The 24,777-nt window shown below is 43.5% G+C and overlaps 1 protein-coding gene across 5 annotated transcripts in view; it reads right to left on the bottom strand.

Moving 5' to 3' along the window:
- LOC110497968 (SLIT-ROBO Rho GTPase-activating protein 1) overlaps nucleotides 1-24,777 on the bottom strand; it is a 156,243-nt gene that overhangs the window by 66,756 nt on the left and 64,710 nt on the right. For all 5 annotated transcript variants that reach the window (XM_036957189.1, XM_036957190.1, XM_036957193.1 and 2 more), the window contains exons 3-6: nucleotides 19,792-19,954; nucleotides 13,953-14,015; nucleotides 6,031-6,210; nucleotides 4,930-5,058 (exon numbers count right to left, since the gene is read on the bottom strand). In XM_036957189.1, the coding sequence (XP_036813084.1) occupies nucleotides 4,930-5,058; nucleotides 6,031-6,210; nucleotides 13,953-14,015; nucleotides 19,792-19,954 (535 nt within the window). The remainder of the gene's footprint in view (nucleotides 1-4,929; nucleotides 5,059-6,030; nucleotides 6,211-13,952; nucleotides 14,016-19,791; nucleotides 19,955-24,777) is intronic.

Genomic DNA, 24,777 nt, shown 5'->3' with positions numbered 1-24,777 from the left:
CAGTCAAAAGTTTGGACACACCTACTCATTCAAGGGTTTTCCTTGATTTTTACAATTTTCGACATTGTAGAATAATAGTGAAGACATCAAAACTATGAAATAACACAAATAGAATAATGTAGTAACCAAAAAAAGTGTGTAAAACAAATAAAAATCATCAATCTACACACAATACCCCATAATGACAAAGCAAAAACTGTTTCGAAAATTTTGCAAATGAAAAAAAAAACGCATTTACATAAGTATTCAGACTCTTTACTCAGTACTTTGCTGAAGCACCTTTGGCAGTGATTACAGGCTCGAGTCTTCCTGGGTGATGATGCTACAAGCTTGACACACCAGTATTTGGGGAGTTTTTAAACATTATTCTTTGCAGATCCTCTCAAACTCTGTCAGGTTGGATGGGGAACGTCACTGCACAGCTATTTTCAGGGCTCTCCAAATATATTGGATTGGGCTCTGGCTTGGCCACTTGAGGACATTGAGACTTGTCCCGAAGCTACTCTTGCATTGTCTTGGCTGTGTGCTTAGGGTCGTTGTCCTGCTGGACGGTGAACCTTCGCACCAGTCTGAGGTCCTGATCGCTCTGGAGCAGGTTTGTCAAGGATCTCTCTGTACATTGCTCTGATTATCTTTCCCTCGATCCTGTCTAAACTAGTCTCCCAGTCCCTGCTGCTGAAAAAGATCCCCACAGCATGATGCTGCCACCACCGTGCTTCACCGTTGGGATGGTGCCAGGTTTCCTCAAGTTGTGATGCTTGGCGTTCAGGCCAAAGACTTCAATCTTGGTTTCATCAGACTAGAGAATTGAGTTTCTCATGGTAAGAGTAGGTGCCTTTCCAAGGGGCTACCCTGCCTTTTACTGAGGAGTGGCTTCCGTCTGGCCACTCTACCAAAAGGCTTGATTGGTGGAGTGCTGCAGAGATGTCTGTCCCTCTGGAAGGTTCTCCCATCTCCACAGAGGAACTATGGAGGTCTGTCAGAGTGACCATTGGGTTCTTGGTCACCTCCCTGACCAAGGCCCTTCTCCTCCAATTACTGTTTGGTTGGGCAGCCAGCTCTAGGAAGTGTCTTGGTGGTTCCAAGTTGCTTCCATTTAAGAATGAAGGAGGCCACTGGCTCCATGTCATGTCCCTTATCTCAGCTCGCTGGTCACCATAGCATCACCCACCTGTAGCACGCGCTCCAGCAGGTATATCTCTCTGGTCACCCCCAAAACCAATTATTTCTCTGGCCGCCTCTCCTTCCAGTTCTCTGCTGCCAATGACTGGAACGAACTACAAAAATCTCTGAAACTGGAAACACTTATCTCCCTCACTAGCTTTAAGCAACAGCTGTCAGAGCAGCTCACAGATTACTGCACCTGTACATAGCCCACCTATAATTTAGCCCAAACAACTACCTCTTTACCTACTGTATTTATTTATTTATTTTGCTCCTTTGCACCCCATTATTTTATTTATACTTTGCACATTCTTCCATTGCAAATCTACCATTCCAGTGTTTTACTTGCTATATTGTATTTACTTTGCCACCATGTCCTTTTTTTGCCTTTACCTCCCTTATCTCACCTCATTTGCTCACATCGTATATAGACTTGTTTATACTGTATTATTGACTATGTTTGTTTTACTCCATGTGTAACTCTGTGTCGTTGTATGTGTCGAACTGCTTTGCTTTATCTTGGCCGGGTCGCAATTGTAAATGAGAACTTGTTCTCAACTTGCCTACCTGGTTAAATAAAGGTGAAATAAATAAAAAATAAATAAATAAAAATTCTTGGGGACCTTCAATGCTGCAGATATTTTTGGTACCCTTTCCCAGATCTGTGCCTCAACACAATTGTGTCTCTGCGCTCTATGGAAAATTCCTTTGACCTCATGGCTTGGTTTTTGCGCTGACATGCACTATCAACTGTGGGACCTTATATAGACAGATGTGGGCCTTTCCAAATGTGGGCCTTTCCAAAACCTTTCCAAATCATGTCAACCAATTTAATTTCCACAGGTAAATCCAATGAAGTTGCAGAAACATCAAGGATGATCAATGGAAATAGGATGCGAGTCTCATAGCAAAGGGTTTGAATACTTATGTAAATAAGGTATTGTTTTTTAAATATTTAATACATTTCCAGATGAGTACATTTGGCTATTTCAGCCACACCCGTTGCTGACAGGTGTATATAATCGAGCACACACCCTGTTGACTGGGGCAGCTCTAGCAGGCATACATTTGACCAACTGACTTGTTGGAAAGGTGGCATTCTATGACGATGCCATGTTGAAAGTCACTGAGCTCTTCAGTAAGGACATTGTACGGCCAATATTTGTCTAAGGAGATTGCATGGCTGTGTGATCGATTTCATACACCTGTCAGCAAAGGGTGTGTCTGAAATAGCCGAATCAACTAATTTGATGATCTGGTGCAACCAATTACCTCCAGGAAAGACATAATTAGTTAAATAATGTCCACCTGTGTGCAATCTAAGTGTCACATGATCTCAGTATATATATACACCTGTTCTGAAAGGCCCCAGAGTCTGAAAGACCACTAAGCAAGGGGCACCACCAATCAATCAGCACCATGAAGACCAAGGAGCTCTCCAAACAGGTCAGGGACAAAGTTGTGGAGAAGTACAGATCATGGTTGGGTTATAAAAAAATATCCAAAACTTTGAACATCCCACAGAGCACCATTAAATCCATTATTAAAAACTGGACAGAATATGGCACCACAACAAACCTGCCAAGAGAGGGCCGCCCACCAAAACTCACAGACCAGGCAAGGAGGGCATTAATCAGAGAGGCAACAAAGAGACCAAAGATAAACCTGAAGGCACTGCAAAGCTCCACAGCGGAGATTAGAGTATCTGTCCATAGGACCACAGAGCTGGGCTTTACGGAAGAGTGTCCAGAAAAAGGCCATTGCTTAAAGAAAGAAATAAGCAAACACGTTTAGTGTTCACCAAAAGGCATGTGGGAGACTCCCCAAACATATGGAAGAAGGTACTCTGGTCAGATGAGACTAAAATGTAGCTTTTTGACCATCAAGGAAAACGCTATGTCTGACGCAAACCCAATACCCCTCATCACCCCGAGAACACCATCCCCACAGTGAAGCATGGTGGTGGCAGCATCATGCTGTGGGGATGTTTTTTCATCGACAGGAAAACTGGTCAGAATTGAGGGAATGATGGATGGCGCTAAATAAAGGGAAATTCTTGAGGGAAACCTGTTTCAGTCTTCCAGAGATTTGAGACTGGGACAGAGGTTCTCCTTCCAGCAGGACAATGACCTAAGCATAATGCTAAAGCAACACTTGAGTGGTTTAAGGGGAAACATTTAAATGTCTTGGAATGACCTAGTTAAATCCCAGACCTCAATCTAATTGAGAATCTGTGGTATGTCTTAAAGATTGCTGTACACCAGCGGAACCCATCCAACTTGAAGGAGCAGTTTTGCATTGAAGAATGGGCAAAAATCCCAGTGGCTAGATGTGTCAAGCTTATAGAGACACACCCCAAGAGACTTGCAGCTGTAATTGCTGCAAAAGGTGGCTCAACAAGTCAACAAAGGGGGGGGGGGGGGGGGGGGGGGGGGGGGGGGGGGGTGAAAAGTTATGCACGCCTTTTGTCTTATTGTGTTTCACAATAAAACATATTTTGCATCTTCAAAGTGGTAGGCATGTTGTGTTAATCAAATTATACAAACCCCCAAAAATCTATTTGTAAGGCAACAAAATAGGAAAAATGCCAAGGGGGTGAATACTTTCGCAAGCCCCTGTATTATCTGTATGTCTGTGCTCTCTGTCTGTACTGTCAGTCATGCAGTATGGTGTATAATATGAGGACTGAGACTAGAATAGTAGAGTATTTCGGATCACAAAAGCTAATAATCTCCTGGGCTTTTTAATTCTCTTCCTTCAGTAATTTCCATCCCACAGTCTGTCTGGTGTGTGTCCTCTCTCACCATCGCTCAGATTTCTGCTCTGCTGCTAAACTCATCAGTTTCTTTACACAGTTCAGACCTGAAAAAGGGACTCAGAAAATACTGCTGAAAGGCAGGGTTTCTTCAGCATTATGAGGATAGAAAAAATAGTAATACAATTTTCTGTAGCAGTGAGATGGGATTTAAAAAAAAAATACTGATTGGGTGGCAGACAAACTCATTTGAAGTCTGGAGTGAGGAGAGGCTTAGACTGAGAAGCAACTCTCCGTTTGTGGCAGAATCTCTCCGGCAGCTTGTCTCTCTGCAGCAGACATACACTGAGTGTACAAAACATTATGCTTTTTCCATGACAGACTGACCAGGTGAATCCAGGTGAAAGCTATGATCCCTTATTGATGTCACTTGTTAAATCCACTTCAAATCAGTGTAGATGAAGGGGGGAAGGGTTAAATGAGAATTTTAAGCCTCGAGACAATTGACAATTGAGACATTGTTTGTGTGCCATTCAGAGCGTGAATGGGCAAGATAAAATACGCTGCTGGGTTTTTCCATGCTCAACAGTTTCTTGTGTGTATCAAGAATGGTCCACCACCCAAAGGACATCCAGCCAACTTGGCACAAATGTGGGAAGCATTAGAGTCAACATGGGCCAGCATCCATGTGGAGTGCTTTCGACACCTTGTAGTCCATTTTGTACACTCAGTGTATAATTTCCTTCAGATCTTTGGGGTTGTGTCCGAAATGGCACCCTATACCCTTTATAGTTCACTACTTGTGATAAGGGCCCTTAGGGCTCAGGTCAAAAGAAGTGCACTATGTAGGGTATAGGGTGCCAATGTGGATGCAACCTAGGGGTTATTAACGAGAGAAGAGGGAGTAGACACTGTTCGGTAACACACTGTCAACCAAACATTCCCAGTTTTAGAGTACAGATGAAGGAGTCTATTCTTTAGCTGGACGTTTCTTCCAACGGTTTACTTACGTCAATTAAGTCAGACAAGTCGTGGATGTAGTACTTGAAGACGGAGGAATTTGTCGCCTCCAGTGTCAGCAGGTACTCGTTCCGTGCTTTGATTGACTTCAGCTTGTTCTCCGAGTACTTGGCCTGGCGCTGAGATAGATAGGTATGAATGAGAGAGAGAGGGAGCGAGACAAATAGAGAGGAAGAGAGAGACAAAAAGAGAGAGAAACAGAAATAGAAATTAATGAGCAAAAATGCCTTTATGAACAGCTGAGAATGCTTTCATGTCTGCATGTACACAGTCTGGTGGCTCGCTCACAACACAACTCAGGATGATTGGCAAACAGGAGCTGGTAGCCCTGCTCATTCAGACATCCTCCTTCCTCCCTAGCTGCCTGCCAGACACAGACTGTTAGTCACTAGCCAATAGACACTGACTCACCCACTGACACGGTCTTCCATATTTTAACGCTTCCCCCAATCCCAACGCATTCCAGGAAGAGCCTGTGAGAAAATGCTGTTCCTGTGGCCATTAAACAATTGGTCACAGAGTTCTAACATAAAACAGGCCTGTTCCTTCTGAGAATAACAAGAAAAAAGTAATCTGGCTGCAAGTGATAGTGTGGTTTCCAACACACACACACACACACACACACGGGGTGGCCAGTAGAAGTCTGGCTGGCCAATAGAAGTCTGTTTCTGTTACAAATGATAAATACTTTCAGGGACACCTGGATGTCAACCTGAGTTCAAGGTTTGGGCCATAGAAATGGAAAATATATTCATGTAGAGGAGAGCATCACCATAGAAGCTATAATAGTCTGAGCTTGACTAATCGCAGTTGGCTGAGATTCACCCCTAACTGTGTTTAATGAGAAGACATTCCAACCTTCCCTTCAGCAACCATTATCATTGTTACCAGTGTAAAGACCTTCACAATACCCTTCTCTCACACCATCGTGCCATCCCAAACCATACTGTGCTGGCTCTGATCCTTTTCATGTAGTCTTTTCTAGCACAAGTTCCACCAACTATGATGGAGGCATAAGCAGGCCATCCCAGTACAGCTTTGCTTGGCTTGGTTTGGCCCTATAGTGTGAATCAGGCATAAGTGTGCTGTACCTTTTCCTTCATCTTCTCAATCTTCTTGACGGAGCTGCGTCTCTGGTGCTTGTCTTCCAGGCGATAGCTGAAGACGGGCTCGGCCCGGCCGATCTGCTTCTCCTCCTGCTTCTCCGCCTCCTTCAGCTTGCTCTCTGCACTAATGCTCTCCGTGTGGTACATGTGGTAAGTCTTCATCACCTGGGGGTTGGATGAAGAGGTCAGAGTCATTCAACCTCACAGTAAGAGTCAGAGGCTGCTTTGAACCAAACAAAGCTTTCATCTACTACCCACCCACTCTTCACAGATCACTCCAGCTCTACTTCACAATAGGACTCTCCTACACCACCACAAATCATAGGCAGATTACCTCTCTTTTTACATGATGCTCTTACAACCTCAACAAACACGATTCACGATTCAAATGTTCCCATTTACCATATTCCTCTGAGTTTGACATTCCAGCTACAGAGAATTACATCTACACTTAGCAGTTTGCTGGAATTACCACCACCGTTTTATTTGGGATGACAATTCCATCCGATTTGTGTAGGAAATGCTATAGCTCTGTAATGGGGCACCGAGGGACTTCAATCCACCCACAGACATCCAATCATCCCTGGCTGCTATAGCCCAAAGCAGAGTGCCGTCAGAGGGGTGCCAGCAGGCAGGGCCCACATCAGATCAGATGGTGACAGACTAAACCACTTACACAGCCCTGTTCTCTCCCCTTTGAAGTGGAAAGCAATGAAACCTCAGGCCAGGAGTTTCAAAAGACACCAAATATGGCTTGGCATGAAGTGATATGCAGACCTGGGTTCAAACACTATAGCTGTGCATGATTGAGCACGCCAAGAGAATCAATAGAACAGTCTGTAAAGTCTAAGCCCCGCCCACCTGGCACTCCAGGCAGGCTAAAGCAAAAGCTCAAAGTATTTGAAAGATTTCAAATAGTATTTACTCAGATCTGGTGATACACTACATTTTAAGTGGTTATGCCCCCCATGTCAATACGTCAGAACCATAATCAAGGAGGAGTGACGCAGGCATAGTGCAAAGCATTACCTCCACAGTAACGCTGATTAAAGCTACTTCCTTTTGTTTGACTCATTGTTATCCAAACAGGAGGGAGCTATTACTATTACTCACACTCAAATGAGTGTAGAAAACATTAGGGAGTGACTCATGAATAGCCAGGTACAACTGCTGCTCAAGTAAACCCCGATTTCTTCAAGGGCCATGACATGAGTTCAAGAGACTATTTTTAACACATCATAATGGCTATTTGTTTGGAATGGAAGGCTGACAGAAATTAAGGCAGGGACTCAATGAGACTAACAATTACCACCAACGGGAATCACGACCAGGGCTCTAAAGTGCGACCAAATATGAATCTGTGCAACCAAAAGTTGTATTTTGAGAGCACTGTGCGACTGACTATACATTCAACAAACAAAAAAATAATCAGCCATATTATAATTTTTGATAACGCTTCTCTGCACTGTTGTTTCTGAGTACCCTAGAGAAACGAGGAAGTGAAAATGTGTTAGCGTCATGGTTGCACCATTATTACTACAGTGAAAACAGATGGCTTACAGCCCAACCAGGTCAAAATATCTGACCCATACTACTGGCGCAACAATGTTATTCCTATAGCTGATAGCCAGGACTGCATTTTACATTCATAAACCATGCCATGAGCCATTCAAAAACGACTCGCGTGTCGACGTCGTTAAGCATGTTTTACACTTTGTTGTTACCTCATTGGCTAGCTAGCTGACAACCTGGTAACTTCACCAGTATATCCACATATTTGGGGGTACAGAAAGAAAGGAAAAGTGATGAAAAGTTTCTTCTTCAAGGAGATCAATGCTCATAGCAATGGATGAATGAATGAAAGATATCTTGCATGATACATCACGATTCTGACATTTTTTAAGAGATAATGTACATTTTCTTAGTAGGAAAATAGTGTTTTTACACAAGGTAGAAACCTGATATTCCAAAAAATATCTATGTATTCTGATCAACATTTTAGCTTATTATAATAATTGAATGTATTTACAGTGTTACATATTAGGTTCTAGGGCACAACATGTAATTAGCTAGAATTCATATAGGGCCAATATAGACTGCATCTCTATCAATTAAAACAATCTTATTTTCTGGGGCTCCTAAATTCCGTGGTGCCCCTAACTTTTTTAAAGTTGGGAGCACCAGTGATACTAATGGATTGATATACAGTGCCTTGTGAAAGTATTTGGCCCCCTTGAACTTTGCGACCTTTTGCCACATTTCAGGCTTCAAACATAAAGATATAAAACTGTATTTTTTTGTGAAGAATCAACAACAAGTGGGACACAATCATGAAGTGGAACGACATTTATTGGATATTTCAAACTTTTTTAACATATCAAAAACTGAAAAATTGGGCGTGCAAAATTATTCAGCCCCTTTACTTTCAGTGCAGCAAACTCTCTCCAGAAGTTCAGTGAGGATCTCTGAATGATCCAATGTTGACCTAAATGACTAATGATGATAAATACAATCCACCTGTGTGTAATCAAGTCTCCGTATAAATGCACCTGCACTGTGATAGTCTCAGAAGTCCGTTAAAAGCGCAGAGAGCATCATGAAGAACAAGGAACACACCAGGCAGGTCCGAGAAACTGTTGTGAAGAAGTTTAAAGCCGGATTTGGATACAAAAATATTTCCCAAGCTTTAAACATCCCAAGGAGCACTGTGCAAGCGATAATATTGAAATGGAAGGAGTATCAGACCACTGCAAATCTACCAAGACCTGGCCGTCCCTCTAAACTTTCAGCTCATACAAGGAGAATACTGATCAGAGATGCAGCCAAGAGGCCCATGATCACTCTGGATGAACTGCAGAGATCTACAGCTGAGGTGGGAGACTCTGTCCATAGGACAACAATCAGTCGTATATTGCACAAATCTGGCCTTTATGGAAGAGTGGCAAGAAGAAAGCCATTTCTTAAAGATATCCATAAAAAGTGTTGTTTAAAGTTTGCCACAAGGCACCTGGGAGACACACCAAACATGTGGAAGAAGGTGCTCTGGTCAGATGAAACCAAAATTGAACTTTTTGGCAACAATGCAAAACGTTATGTTTGGCGTAAAAGCAACACAGCTGAACACACCATCCCCACTGTCAAACATGGTGGTGGCAGCATCATGGTTTGGGCCTGCTTTTCTTCAGCAGGGACAGGGAAGATGGTTAAAATTGATGGGAAGATGGATGGAGCCAAATACAGGACCATTCTGGAAGAAAACCTGATGGAGTCTGCAAAAGACCTGAGACTGGGACGGAGATTTGTCTTCCAACAAGACAATGATCCAAAACATAAAGCAAAATCTACAATGGAATGGTTCAAAAATAAACATATCCAGGTGTTAGAATGGCCAAGTCAAAGTCCAGACCTGAATCCAATCGAGAATCTGTGGAAAGAACTGAAAACTGCTATTCACAAATGCTCTCCATCCAACCTCACTGAGCTCGAGCTGTTTTGCAAGGATGAATGGGAAACAAAATTCAGTCTCTCGATGTGCAAAACTGATAGAGACATACCCCAAGCGACTGTAATCGCAGCAAAAGGTGGCGCTACAAAGTATTAACTTAAGGGGGCTGAATAATTTTGCACGCCCAATTTTTCAGTTTTTGATTTGTTAAAAAAGTTTGAAATATCCAATAAATGTCGTTCCACTTCATGATTGTGTCCCACTTGTTGATTCTTCACAAAAAAATACAGTTTTATATCTTTATGTTTGAAGCCTGAAATGTGGCAAAAGGTCGCAAAGTTCAAGGGGGCCGAATACTTTCGCAAGGCACTGTATATTGTTTTCGAGTCCTGGTCACAACTAACCTACTCACTCTAGTAAAGTTTTTGTAAAAATTGCTTTCCTCCTGTCTCAATCAGCTAGCTTGTTAAACCACCCAAAAGCTATAAGATCTCTGAACTTTGACAAACACACATTTCTCTCTTTCAGGATCTTTAGAGGTCATGAACAGTGTGGACAGTGGGAGAGGCCTTAGCCTGGCTGTCACTGTGGCCCGCTGGGTCGGAGAGAACCAGCACCCTTTCCCCTGCGGTGGCAGGCCAGCCCTAGAGCCGAGTCCCAGATGTATTTGTGCTGTCTTGCCAACAGACAATGATACAGTAGCAATGGAGTTGGCAAGATGGCACAAACATAACTATTGCCATCCCCTGCCAAGCCACTGAAGATAGTCACTCCAAAGCAGATGGAAAAAATAAAAAGAGATCATGCGGCATAACACAGAATGAACAGACTCTGCGTAGAGTAAATTACAGTCCCACCGGCCGGTATACATTATAACCTCAAATCGGAATTAAAATACAGACTGTGTTTAAAACCTAAACATCTCCTTTCCACCCCAAAAAAATATATTTTGGTAATGGGTGGAACAACAGACTTCGCCCTGTACATTTTGTGCTGGTGGCCAGAGCCACGTAGTAGGGACCAGTGGAGAGCGCCGGAGAGGGGCGACCAACCGCAGCCGTACTCCTCACTTACTGGTCTGGAGCACCACTGGTGTGTTTACTTAGACTCTCCCCTGCTTCTTTTAGAGGGACAGATTTAGAAGGACTGGGACCAGACCTGTTATTTCACAGGCCCTGGCCACACAGGCCCCTGTGGCTGTGTGATGCAATCGCCTACTGAGTGTGGGTGTGTGTTTTTCTGCACCAAGGGGTAAATCAGGTCAAATTGAGCCGCAGCAAGAGGGACTAACACACTTTGAGCTGTGGCCGTTACACGTGTCATGGATGATTGGAAGTAGAACACAACATAATCTTCATTCCGCTACAGGGAAGTTGTACCCCTGCTGAATGTCTCCTGGGACAACAGAGTAACTGTTCCCCATCTTTTCCTTGCGTTTTACCATAACAATCAATGCTGTAATCATAACATGATATCTGTTTCGTGGTTACACATCGGAATTGATTATTGGAATTGTCCCTGACCACTTACAATCACCAGTGCAGAGTGATTAAGTTAATTTGATGTTATTGACCTGACGTGGAGGGCTGTGGTCGGCTGGTTGAGAATGAGCCACACATTCACTACCTCATGATTGAGGATGGGTGAGAGGTTTGTAAAGAAGGTAGTTGTGTCCTTGTTAACAGGGAACTCATCTAATATGGTGGTGCATAATGCACAAGGACTAACATTTCATAGCCCCTCAAAGTGCCATAGATCAACTCTATTTATCATGCCCTCAACTAGTTTAGTTTACAGCAGCACTTTTAATTCACAACATTAGGGGCCTCTATCCCCTGTGGAATGGGAATGGGGATATTAATGCACTCCAAAAAATAAACCCTAGGTTAAAATAACACTGGGATATTATGTGTTCCAGTGTTTGGCTTAGTTTCTGGTCAGTGTTTGGTTTAGTTTCTGGTCAGTGTTTGGCTTAGTTTCTGGTCAGTGTTTGGCTTAGTTTCTGGTCACTGAAAGATCCCAACTGCTCTCTAGCCATTGGTCAAACTATTCTTCTAACAGAATCAACATCAGAAGGTTAGAAAATCTAATGAAGCAGATAGTATGTACATAAACTACGCGTCATACAATATATGTGAGTAGGTTATACTAGAGGGAAGATGCCAAGGCCATGTAGACCACACAAGCCATAAGCATCATACCCTTCTACCTGGACGTATTAGCATGTCATTAGGGTAACAATGGCCACTTGGGGGACTTGAATCTCTGCTGCCCCTATAACAGGCCTGAAAGCAGCAATAATGCTGCTGAATTAAATATTGATCAGTCGTTTAAGCGCCCTGCCTTCCCCCAAGGTCAGAAACGTTTGTGACAATGACCATAGGCGTAGGCAAGACCGCACAAACTGTTCTGGGACCAGCCTATCCTCCACAGATGGCAGGGAAAGCAGATCAACATAGAAGCCTGCAGCTACTTTAAGGCATGACCAGGTAGACACTGGTCTGGGAGCCCTTTCTTAGTGCCCTACTCAAGATTTAAGGCTGAGAGTTGTTCCTAACATGTGACCTGATTACAGTGATACCCAAGATACACCACCGGTGTTGTTAACAAATGGGAGCAAATTAAGCATCAAATCAAATGTTATTAGTCACATGTGCCGAATATAACATGTGTAGACCTTACAGTGAAATGCTTACTTACGAGCCCCTAACCAACAATGCAGTTAAAAAAAATAAGATAAGAAAAAGGAATAAAAGTAACAAGTATTTAAAGAGCAACAGTAAAGTAACAATAGCAAGACTTTTAACAGGGGGGTTCGTGCCCAGGCTCTGTCGCAGCCGGCCGCGACCGGGAGGTCCGTGGGGCGACGCACAATTGGTCTAGCGTCGTCCTGGTTAGGGAGGGTTTGACCAGTAGGGATATCCTTGTCTCATCGCGAACCAGCGACTCCTGTGGCGGGCGGGGCGCAGTGCGCGCTAGCCAAGGTAGCCAGGTGCACGCTGTTTCCTCCGACACATTGGTGCGGCTGGCTTAAGTGCGCTGGTGCGCTGTGTTAAGAAGCAGTGCAGATTGGTTGGGTTGTGTATCGGAGGACGCATGACTTTCAACCTTCATCTCTCCCGAGCCCGTATGGGAGTTGTAGTGATGAGACAAGATAGTAATTACTAACAATTAGATACCACGAAATTGGGGAGAAAAGGGGGTAAAATATATTATAATTAAAAAAAAAGTATTCAGACCCTTTTACTCAGTACTTTGTTGAAGCACCTTTGACAACGATTACAACCTCGAGTTTACTTGGGTACTACAAGCTTGGCACACCTGTATTTGGGGAGTTTCTCTCATTCTTCTCTTCAGATCCTCTCAAGCTAATGTCAGTTTGGATGGGGAGCGTCGCTGCACAGCTATTTTCAGGCCTCTCCAGGGGTGTTCGATCGGGTTCAAGGCCGGGCCTCTCGAGGACATTCAGAAACTTGTTCCGCAGACACTCCTGCGTTGAATGGCTGTGTGCTTAGGGTCGTTGTCCTGTTGGAAGGTGGACCTTCACCCCAGTCTGAGGTGCTTTTACTGAGGAGTGGCTTCCATCTGGCTACTCTACCATAAAGGCCTGATTGGTGGAGTGCTGCAGAGATAGTTGTCCTTCCCATTTCCACAGAGGAACTCTGGAGCTCTGTCAAAGTGACCATCGGGTTCTTGGTCACCTCCCTGACCAAGGCCCTTTTCCCTCAATTGTGCAGTTTGGCCGGTGCGTTCAACTCTAGGAAGAGTCTCGGTGGTTCCAAATATCTTCCATTTATGATTGATGGAGGCCACTGTGTTCTTGGGGACCTTCAATGCTGCAGACATTTTTTGGTACACTTCCCCAGAGCTCAATTTCAGGTCTCATAGCAAGGTGTCTGAATACTTACGTAAATAAGGGATGTTTTTTATTTTTAATACATTAGCAAAAAAAATCGAAAAAACAGTTTTTGCTTTGTCATTATGGGGTATTGTGTGTATATCGATGAGGGATTTAAAAAATATATATATTTTAAAATAAGGCTGTAACGTAACAAAATATGGAAAAAGGGAAGGGGTCTGAATACTTTCCGGATGCACTTTATTTCCGTTAGGGAACGCCAAATCTGTGAAGTGCACTTGTGCAATAACTCAATTCGCCCTTTCATTCCTTTTAAACAATGCAGTTTTGAGAAACGAGAAATGGTCAAGTCAACAAAAAACTTAGTCCACTCTGTTCGTAACAGATTCTAGATTTGGGAACAGAAAACGTTGCAGAATGTCAGCCATGTTTCATCTAGCTCCATCTTCTCCCACTTCCCGCCACTGGACATAATTGGTGGTGAGAAGAAGTTCTACACGGATGCTTCAGATTTACATCCTGTCAGAGATCTGGCTCCTTGATCGAACTGTGGTGATATAGTAAGTCAGGAAACAGTCAATTAAATGACACATTCAAACTTACAGTGTAAAGCTCGTTGAGGACCTTCATCAAGTCTTCCTGAAGCTGAAACGTTATCTCCTTACTCTGAAAAAGAGAGAAAGAACGTGTTCAATGCGAGACATCTATCATCTTTGCAGTACAGTCACATATTTATACATTGTCACATGGAACAAACAAGTATACAGAGTTGGGAATAGAGTAGAGCACTGAGACCTGGTAATGAGGTCATCAAAAAGAGAGAGTTGCCCATAGAGCCGTCTGTCTGCATGGCGTGAGAGAGATCTCAAATTAATTAATTAAATCTGCCATCAGACATGCGCCCACAATGAATATTTCTGAGATTCTCCCTACGGGGAAATAACAGTTATTTGATTGATGCAGAGTTAAAGCAGGGGTCTCAAACTGGCAGCGTGCGGACCAGATGCGGAATAGACACCGGCTGGAATGCGGTTCTAACCAACCAGCATTCAGGATTAGACCCACCTGTTGTATAATATGTGATAAGGCACATGGTTATCCCATTCAACGTATGTATTACCTGGGCATTAGCACACAGTTTTCCACACAGTCTCACACAACCCCTATTATCTGGCCCCTAACTCATTGTGGAGGCCATTCCCAGCCCTCAGAGGGCTGTGAAACATGATCTATCCCACCACAACTGTGGTTTCCTGTATGGGCATGACGCCGTAACCGATGAGGAAGTCTCTCTGCTGAGGTCACCAACCTCCCTGATCCAGGTGGATCTGCACACATCCTAGTTGCCACAAACACCCATGTTAGAGTGAGCCACTGCAGACACAGTCAACAACACTCCAATGGAACGTCATGGGTTGGAGTCGGGACTCTCTAGCCTAGCCGCCATATCTGAATAATATGCTTTAGCCAACACCTCTACACTCTTGTCGTCATGCCATACATGTTTGGGATGACAAACACAGCATACCAGGGGAGTTGGCTAGAGCACCAACAGTGAAACTCTTAGTTAGAGCATCTATGATTGTTTGAAGGAGGAAGACAGGGCGCAAACAAACACAGGTCCATCACAAAGAGAGCTCTGCTCTACTGTAAATCCTGCTGACTGACTGGTGGAAGAGGTGGTGTCCAGTCCAGACATGTGGACGTAAACCATAGAGGATTAGCCCCCGTTGTGTGTGTGTTTGTGCATGCATGCGTAATTAAGTAAATCCATCAATCAGTCTCCTCTGGCTGACCCAGTCCAGCCTACACCAGTCCTGGCACTGGCCTACACCTCCTCAGCCAGTTCTCTCTTTTACTTACATATTACCACACAGACAGCCACCGGACAAATAGACTTAGCCATGTATAAATAGAGCTAAGTCACCTAAGCGGAAGTTAAGGCGCTCTCACACACAGAGAATGAAGAGCAGAATCTATAAGCTGGTTGTGACACTGAGGTTTGGGCCAGGTAAATTATGGATTGGTGAGATCATTCCTGTTGCTCAAAATGTGTGAAGCAGGCTGCAACAACAAAAAAATACACACACAACAGTTCAAAAGTTTGGGGTCACTTAAATTCTTGTTTTTGGAAGAAAAGCACATTTTTTTGTCCATTAAAATAACATCAACTTGATCAGAAATAAAGTGTAGACATAGTTAATGTTGTAAATAACTATTGTAGCTGGAAACGGCAGATTTTTTATGTAATATCTAGATAGGTGTACAGAGGCCCATTATGAGCAACAATCACTCCTGTGTTCCAATGGAAAACCCTTTTGCAATTATGTTAGCACAGCTGAAAACTGTTGTTCTGATTAAAGAAGCAATAAAACTGGCCTTCTTTAGACTAGTTGAGTATCTGGAGATTTGTGGGTTCTATTACAGGCTCAAAATGGCCAGAAACAAAGAACATTCTTCTCACATGGAAAAGCCTTAATTTCTTAGAACAAGAATTGACTGACGAGTTTCAGAAGAAAGGACTTTGTTTCTGGCCATTTTGAGCCTGTAATCGAACCCACAAATGCTGATGCTCCAGATACTCAACTAGTCTAAAGAAGGCCAGTTTTATTGCTTCTTTACTCTTTAAAATCAGCCGTTTCCAGATACAATAGTCATGTACAACATTAACAATGTCTACACTGTGTTTCTGATCAATTTGATGCTATTTTAATGGACAAAAAAAAATTGCTTTTCTTTCAAAAACAAGGCCATTTCTAAGTGACCCCAAACTTTTGAACGGTAGTGTATATACAGTACCAGTCAAAAGTTTGGACACACCTACTCGATCAAGGGTTTTTCCTTTATTTTCAACATTGTAGAATAATATTGTAGACATCAAAACATTGAAATAACACATATGGAACCAAACAAGTTTTAAACAAACCAAAATATATTTTCGATTCTTCAAAGTAGACACCATTTGATGACAGCTTTGCACCCTCTTGGCATTGTCTCAACCAGCTTCACCTGGAATGCTTTTCCAACAGTCTGAGTTCCCACATATGCTGAGCACTTGTTGGCTGCTTTTCCTTCACTCTGCGGTCCAACTCTGATGCAGCACTCCATCACTCTCCTTCTTGGTCAAATAGCCCTTACACAGCCTGGAGGTGTGTTGGGTCATTGTTCTGTTGAAAAACGATGATAGTCCCACTAAGCGCAAACCAGATGGGATGGCGTATCGCTGCAGAATGCTGCGGTAGCCATGCTGGTTAAGCATGCCTTGAATTCTAAATAAAACACTGACAGTGTCACCAGCAAAGCACCCCCACACCATCACACCTCCTCCTCCTCCTCCTCCATGCTTCACGGTGGGAACCACACATGCTGAGATCATCCATTCACCTACTCTGCGTCTCACAAAGACACGGCGGTTGGAAACAAAAATCTCAAATTTGAACGCATTAAGGAAAGATATTCCACAAATTCACTTTGAACAAGGCACACCTGTTAATTGAAATGCATTCCAGATGACTACCTCAAAGCTGGTTGAGAGAATGCCAAGAGTGTGCAAAGCTGTCATCAAGGCAAATGGTGGCTACTTCGAAGAATCTCAAATATAAAATATATATTGATGTTTTACACACTTTTTTTGGTTACTATATGATTCTATATGTGTTATTTCATAGTTGATGTCTTCACTATTATTCTACAATGTAGAAAATAGCATAAATTAAGAAAAACCCTTGAATAAGTAGGTGTGTCCGAACTTTTGACTGGTACTGTATATATATATATATATATATATATATATATATATATATATATACACACAATGTTATGATTACCTTTAAAGGTCTTCTATTATTTAAAGGGGAATGTCAACTGGGGTTTTTCCAACACAGATAATTTATTAAAGGACTAACACAAATGGGCTTCCCCTTTTAAGTGCACTGTTTATGAGTGATGCTAACCACATCTGAGTGAGACAGGAAGAGACAAGAATCCACTGAGCACCCCCCAGGGGTGATGGGTTTCATGTTGCCTCCAACATTAATTAGGCTCCAGAGAGGGACAGTACATAACCCTGGAGTCAATTTCTGGTGGCTGCTCCATATGGCAGAAGAAACACACTGGGACTCTAGTGAGAGGCTACACAAATCATATTGGCTCATATACTATACAAAAACAGTCATTGGAGTTAGTCTAGTTATGGACCAAGCCAGGTAGTAAATCAGTAAATTGTCCAGCTCTAATCCTAATGAAGTGTTAAAACACTTTACACTGCGCTTGATCAAATGGCAAGAGCAATTTAGTGGTACCTGGTGCAGTTTTGTGTTTCCCTCACCCTTCGTCCCTACCTCTGTAGTGAATGAATGGAGGAGTGTGCAATGGAGTAACTTGACAAACTAATACCTTCCTTTCTCCTCCCTCCATACAGATGAGGCTTTCGAGCCTTGGGAGAAATTCACCTTGTAGTTCCACCAGAATGGGACTTCCATAAATAAAAGAGGACTGACTAAGTAAAACAAAAAGCGAGTTGTATGAATAATGAAAAGAGAATACATGTGATAAGACCTGCCCGACCATGAATGGACTGAGTGACAAAACTTGTATTTAGAAGTTTCTCCTTCGAACAAAGACAAATAGAGGTAAGCTGTGACTTTCTTGTGCACAGTACTATTCATAAATAAACATAGCATGAACACAAGCCAATGGTCAACTGTTAGGATATTTCATTTAAGGTTCTATACACCTACACCTCATAACATAAAAAGGTAGAAAACTTTGGAATTTGAAAATATAAAAACACTAGTCTTTGATGCCAGGATGACAAAACAGCAGTCCTCTCGTGTTAAAAGAAGAGGAGCTGTAGTAACTGTTGTAACTGGGGGGCCTCCCCCGGTGTTTGTCTCTCGTTAATGGAGAGATCAAAGACACGGACTCACTGATTAGAGGGCAGGGGTGTCTCTGCTCCCCTGTTACAGACTCCCCCCCCCCCCCACCAGGAGGATGCCGATTGGTTTGGCCCCTGGCTGCCAAACTTCACTATACGAGCCAGAGGGGAGACACAAACACACACATGCACGAAACGCATCCACACAGTCACAAACACTGAAGACCTAACGGTGTCTGGTGACTGCAGGTCATTGCCTGTGTGTTCAAGCAGTCATTGCCTGTTGTGTTCAAGGCCAACCAACAATTATAATTGGTGGAGCAATAAGGAGGGATAATAATTTCTCCCCTCATGCACTGTGTGTAATGTCTGAATGCAAACATCTTCATATGAGGGATGCTATGAACTAAACCTCATACATTATATTTTCACTCTTATCAATGCTTCTCAGGTACCAACTAACAGAATGAAGTACAGTATAGTCTTGATTTAAATATCCAAAATGTATACATACAGTATAATTGCTTTGATTACATTGCAGGAGGGGAACACATTGATGAGTTTAGTGGACTATCATTTTAAACATCAGTAATGTGGGTTGAGTGGGGGGAGAAAGAAACATCTGACAAAACACTGTCGGTCTGTCTGTGTGTTGTTAGTGTGTTGACCAGTCCTCTGTACCAACCAGTTTAAATCACTGAGACGATAATGACTTCTACCATAAATAAAATACCCCTTTTGTTTAGTCTTGATCTAGCAGACAGATTTAAAGACCCCTCTCTTTTAGTCGTGCTCTAGCAGACAGATTTAAAGACCCCTCTCTTTTAGTCGTGCTCTAGCAGACAGATTTAAAGATCCCTCTCTTTTAGTCGTGATCTAGCAGACAGATTTAAAGACCCCTCAGCTGAAGAGAAAGAAATAGGAAACATTTGATACAAAGCACCCCATTGAAACAGGCCCTGGTTTGTCATTTTCAGGGCTGTGGTTGGTTCATGTGACTCCTGGTGCATAGGAGAGCTCATAATCTGGTAGGGAGTTGTCCTCTTTGTGGCAGGAGTGAAACAGGCGGCAGCAACATTAGTAGTAGGGTTTCTGTCATGAGGTCAGACCTCAGATGGGAGGGTTAGGTAGGCCGTTTATGCTTATGATCAGGGCAGTGTGGGATGAGGGGCGTCCTCTGTACACAACCCAGCAACTGAGCTGCCATCAAGATGTCATCAGACACAACTTGAAACATAATAATCCAATGATACACCCAACCATACACTGGACTGCTCTCAGAGATCTGATGTATCTAAGGCTGTAGATTGATAAATGTATAATTAGCAGCAGGGACCAGTTTTGTCCTGACTATGTGAATGAGCCCAGGATTTATCCAACATAATGAGGTACCAGAGAGCTCCATGATCAATTAAAGACAAGTGGTAAGGAACAACTCCTGTCCCTAATCAGTTGCACTTCCTTACGTGAGATCACTGGGATCTCACCTCGTCTGACCTCTAACCTCTCTGTGACCGCATCTAGCCAGGTCAAAGGTCAGAGTACAAACTACATTACAGATCTCACCTTCTTGAGCAGGCGTGTGGAGTCCTCGCTGATCTGCATGAAGCGCATGATGACGTTGTTCAGGTAGATGTCACTGAGGGTGGCGTGGTCCTTGCTCTCCCTCCTCACCTGGTTCAGCAACAGGTACCAGCAGTTAACCGGGGACAGCAGGTTCTGGTCCTTCCTAAAAAGGATTTATAAGATACAAGATGACCCTCTTTACAGAAATATTTTCACTTGACTCATGTTCATTCAAACAAAACAGTGACTGTGCACAACTTCATTATCATACACTGATCACTGCATAGACAAACGAGATAGAGACACTGACAAGTAGAGACAGGGAAATGTAGGGATGTGTTCAGTCACCCTAAGAAACAGAGGTGTGTGTGTGCGTGTGCCTGTGTGCCCTCTTGCCTGGCTCTCTGAAGGCGGGCTTTGTCATCTGATTTGATTATTAGGATCCCCATGAGTCGACGCCAATGGCGATTGCTAGTCTTACTGGGGTCCGAAACATAACGAAAAAGACATTACAGACAAAAAGGCTTTACAATTTACATACAGTACCAGTCAAAGGTTTGGACACACCTACTCATTCAAGGGTTTTTCTTTAGTTTTTACTATTTTCTACATTGTAGAATAATAGTGAAGACATCAAAACTATGAAATAACCAATATGGAATCATGTAGTAACCAAAAAAAGTGTTAAACAAATCAAAATATTTGAGATTATTCCAAGTAGCCACCCTTTGCCTTGATGACAGCTTGGCACACTTTTGGCATTCTCTCAGCCAGCTTAATGCTTTTCCAACAGTCTTGAAGGAGTTACCACATATGCTTAGCATTTGTTGGTTGCTTTTCCTTCACTCTGCGGTCCAACTCATCCCAAACCATCTCAATTGGGTTGAGGTCAGGCGATTGTGGAGGCCAAGTCATCTGATGCAGCACTCCATCACTCTCATTCTTGGTCAAATAGCTCTTACACAGCCTGGCGGTGTGTTGGGTCATTGTCCTGTTGAAAAACAAACCATAGTCCCACTAAGCGGAAACCAGATGGTATGGCGTATTGCTGCAGAATGCTGTGGTAGCCATGCTGGTTAAGTGTGTCTTGAATTCTAAATAAATCACAAACAGTGTCACCAGCAAAGCACCCCAACACCATCACACCTCCTCCTCCTCCATGCTTCATGGTGGGAACCACACAGGCGGAGATCTATTAATCTACTCTGCATCTCACAAAGATTTAGCATGGGTCCTCATATCCTCAAAAAGTTCTACAGCTTAACCATCGAGAGCATTCGGCCTGGTTGCATCACTGCTTGGTATAGCAACTGCTCATCATCTGACTGCAAGGCGCTACAGAGGATAGTGTGTACGGCCTAGTTCATCCCTGAGTTCAAGCTTCTTGCCATCCAGGACCTATATACTAGGTGGTGTCAGAGGAGGGCCCTAAAAACTGTCAAAGACTCCAGCCACCCTAAACATAAACTGTTCTCTCTGCTACCGCATGGGAAGCAGTACCGCAGCACCAAGTCTAGGTCCAAAAGGCTCCTTAACAGCTTCTACCCCCCAAGCCATTAGACTGCTAAACATCAAATGGCTACCTGGACTATTTGCATCAACCACCTTTTTTTACGCTGCCACTACTCACTGTTTATTATCTATGCATAGTCACTTCACCCCTACCTACATGTACATATTACCTCGACCAACCTGTACCCCCACACATTGCCTCATTACCCCATGTATATAGCCTTGTTATTTTATTGTGTTACTTTTAATTTCACTTTTTGGGGGGTGGTATTCGCTTACTTTTTTTTTTACTGCCATTGTTGGTTAAGGGCTTGTAAGTAAGAATTTCACTGTAAGGTCTACATCTGTTGTATTAGGCACATGTGACAAATCACATTTTATTTGAAACAACAACAAACAGCAGGGATCTAGACAGCCACAAGCCCGGGACAATCCGCGGTCCCAGCCACAATGGCTAACTGTCGAGTGCTGCGTTCAAGCCCTCAAGAAAACACCGCTGGCTTGCTTAGGCAGCTAGCTAGCACCTAGGCCAAGCAGCTCTCAGACCCGGCCTTATTCGGCAGGATCACTGGACAGATAGTAGCGGTCCCGAGTCATAGGATCAAAACTCAAAAGGTAGCTATCTAGTAACCAAACTTTTTCTATAGACGTTCACAGCAACAAACTTTCCAAAATAACTAACCGAGCTCTACCTTGTTCCGCGTTCAACAGGAAGTGACGTGAAAAGCAAATGTGTGCTTGGAGATCAAGGTCTCAGTTACCTGACAGCTCTGTCCTGTCTGCGCAACACTCACCTAGCGAGATGTTTCAAGACTTCTTAATGTGGATCAGGCCCAAGAATGGCCAAGGCCTTCGACTCTGTCAATCACCGCATTCTTATCTGCAGACTCAATAGCCTTGGTTTCTCAAATGACTTCCTCGCATGGTTCACCAACTAGTTCACAGACAGAGTTCAGTGTGTCAAATCGGAGGGCCTGTTGTCTGGACCTCTAGCGGTCTCTATGGGGGTACCACAATTCTCAGGCCGACTCTTTTCTTTGTATATATCAACGATATTGCTCTTGCTGCGGGCGATTCCCTGATCCACCTCTACGCAGACGACACCTTCTGTATACTTCTGGCCCTTCCTTGGACACTGTGCTAACTAACCTCCAAATGAGCTTCAATGCCATACAACACTCCTTCCGTGGCCTCAAACTGCTCTTAAATGCTAGTAAAACCAAATGCATGCTTTTCAACCGTTCGCTGCCCGCACCCACCCGCCCATCCAGCATCACTACTCTGGACGGTTCTGAACTAGAATATGTGGACAACTACAAATACCTAGGTGTCTGGCTAGACTGTAAACTCTCCTTACAGACTCATATTAAACATCGCCAATCCAAAATCAAATCTAGTATCGGCTTTCTACTTCGCAACAAAGCCTCCTTCACTCACGCCACCAAACTTACTAACTATTCTACCGATCCTCGACTTCGGCGATGTCCTCTACAAAATAGCTTCCAATACTCAGCAAACTGGATGCAGTCTATCACAGTGCCATCCGTTTTGTTACCAAAGCCCCATATACCACCCACCACTGTGACCTGTATGCTCTAGTCGGCTGGCCCTTGCTACATATTCGGCGCCAGACCCACTACCTCCAGGTCATCTATAAGTCTATGCTAGGTAAAGCTCCGCCTTATCTCAGCTCACTGGTCACGATAACAACACCCACCAGTAGCACGTGCTCCAGCAGGTATATCTCAATGGTCATCCCCAAAGCCAACACCTCCTTTGGCCGCCTTTCCTTCCAGTTCTCTGCTGCCAGTGACTGGAACGAATTGCAAAAATCGCTGAAGTTGGAGACTTATGTTTCCCTCACTAACTTTAAACATCAGCTATCTGAGCAGCTAACCGATCGCTGCAGCTGTACATAGTCCATCTGTAAATAGCCCACCCAACCTACCTACCTCATCCCCATATTGTTTTAATTTACTTTTCTGCTCTTTTGCACACCACTATCACATCATCATCTGCTCATCTATCACTCCAGTGTTAATCTGCTAAATTGTAATTACTTTGCTACTATGGCCTATTTATTGCCTTACCTCCACACGCCATTTGCACACACTGTATTTAGACGTTCTTTTTTTTCTATTGTGTTATTGACTGTACGCTTTTTTATTCCATGTCTAACTCTGTGGTGTTGTTTGTGTCACACTGCTTTGCTTTATCTTGGCCCGGTCGCAGTTGTAAATGAGAACTTGTTCTCAACTAGCTTACCTGGTTAAATAAAGCTGAAATAAAATAAAATCACAAAGTATTAGCTAGTAAGTATTAGCTTCCACAGCCCTTCCCAGGTGATGAGTGCCCTATATAATAGCATGCACTATATATCAGCACTGAGTGCACACTGCACCTGTGGGGGAGTTGGGTTGGAGATGTGTATCAACAACATTTCTGGGGCATAGCTGGAGCAATGTTTTAAGCTGATCTGACTTCTCGCAACAGGGGAGAGAGCCTGCCACAAGCTTACATAAACTTAGGAAACTAAAGACTTCCGTGTTAGATCATTTGTTAGAGAAGTTACTTTACATGTAGTAAAGTTTTAGAATAGAGCATTACAAGAAACAATACAGAAAGAGGAAAAGAAAAGAGGCTAAGAGGGAGAAAGAGAGAAAGCGACAGACAGAGTGAGACATGGCTGTGCTTAAGCAGCGGCCTGCAGCAGGCTGAATTCCTAAATGTAATCTAAAACATTGCTCCTGCTGTGGAGCAGAGCAGTTAGCCGAGGAGAGGAAGGAGGACAGAAGAAAGGCCAGGTCCTGAGGCCTTAGGGCCAGCTGGCAGAAATCATATGGAACACTGGAAGAGCTCCACCCCGAAGGTCAGTCAGCAAAGACAGGCAGTACACCCACACTTGTCAACGCAACAGGTGAAACTCTGTACCCTCGCACTGGCACATGGCCAATGCTGCATCCCTGAACTACATAACTCTTTGATGATAGCTGCTGGAAGCGGACAAAACATCCCGGGCCACAGAGCTGTAACATTCCATCTCTCTCGCTCGCCCTCTCAGAACTCTCTGGGAAGTTTGGAAAACAGGAACTATAGTGCATGTGACAAAAGACAGGACAGGAAATGAAAAACATCCTGGTGACTGCCAAACGCAAGGCCATTTTTCATAAAAGGAATAATCAAATTTAGCTAAAAGCATAAGTGACGCATGGGGAAACATGTACAGAACATGGCATTGGCAGGGAAGTTACCAGGAAGCAGTTATGGCAATAGAAGACTTATGGCAGAGTTGCTGGACAGCATCACACCCACACAAGACTGAAGTTACCGTAAATCTTTCCTGCCTTATGCTTCAGTGGAGTGGCGTGCTTTCATTTATTCTCTGTTCCTGCCTGTGTGTGTGCAAGTGTGTGTTTTTTTAGCCTGCTATGTATGAGAGAGGCTACCAGAAAGTGAGTGTTTGTGTGAAGTGTG

Source organism: Oncorhynchus mykiss, chromosome 2 (genome assembly GCF_013265735.2).
Source record: "Oncorhynchus mykiss isolate Arlee chromosome 2, USDA_OmykA_1.1, whole genome shotgun sequence".
NCBI lineage: Eukaryota > Metazoa > Chordata > Actinopteri > Salmoniformes > Salmonidae > Oncorhynchus > Oncorhynchus mykiss.
Note: the sequence above shows the minus strand (reverse complement) of the source record. Positions and strands in the feature narration are given on the sequence as shown.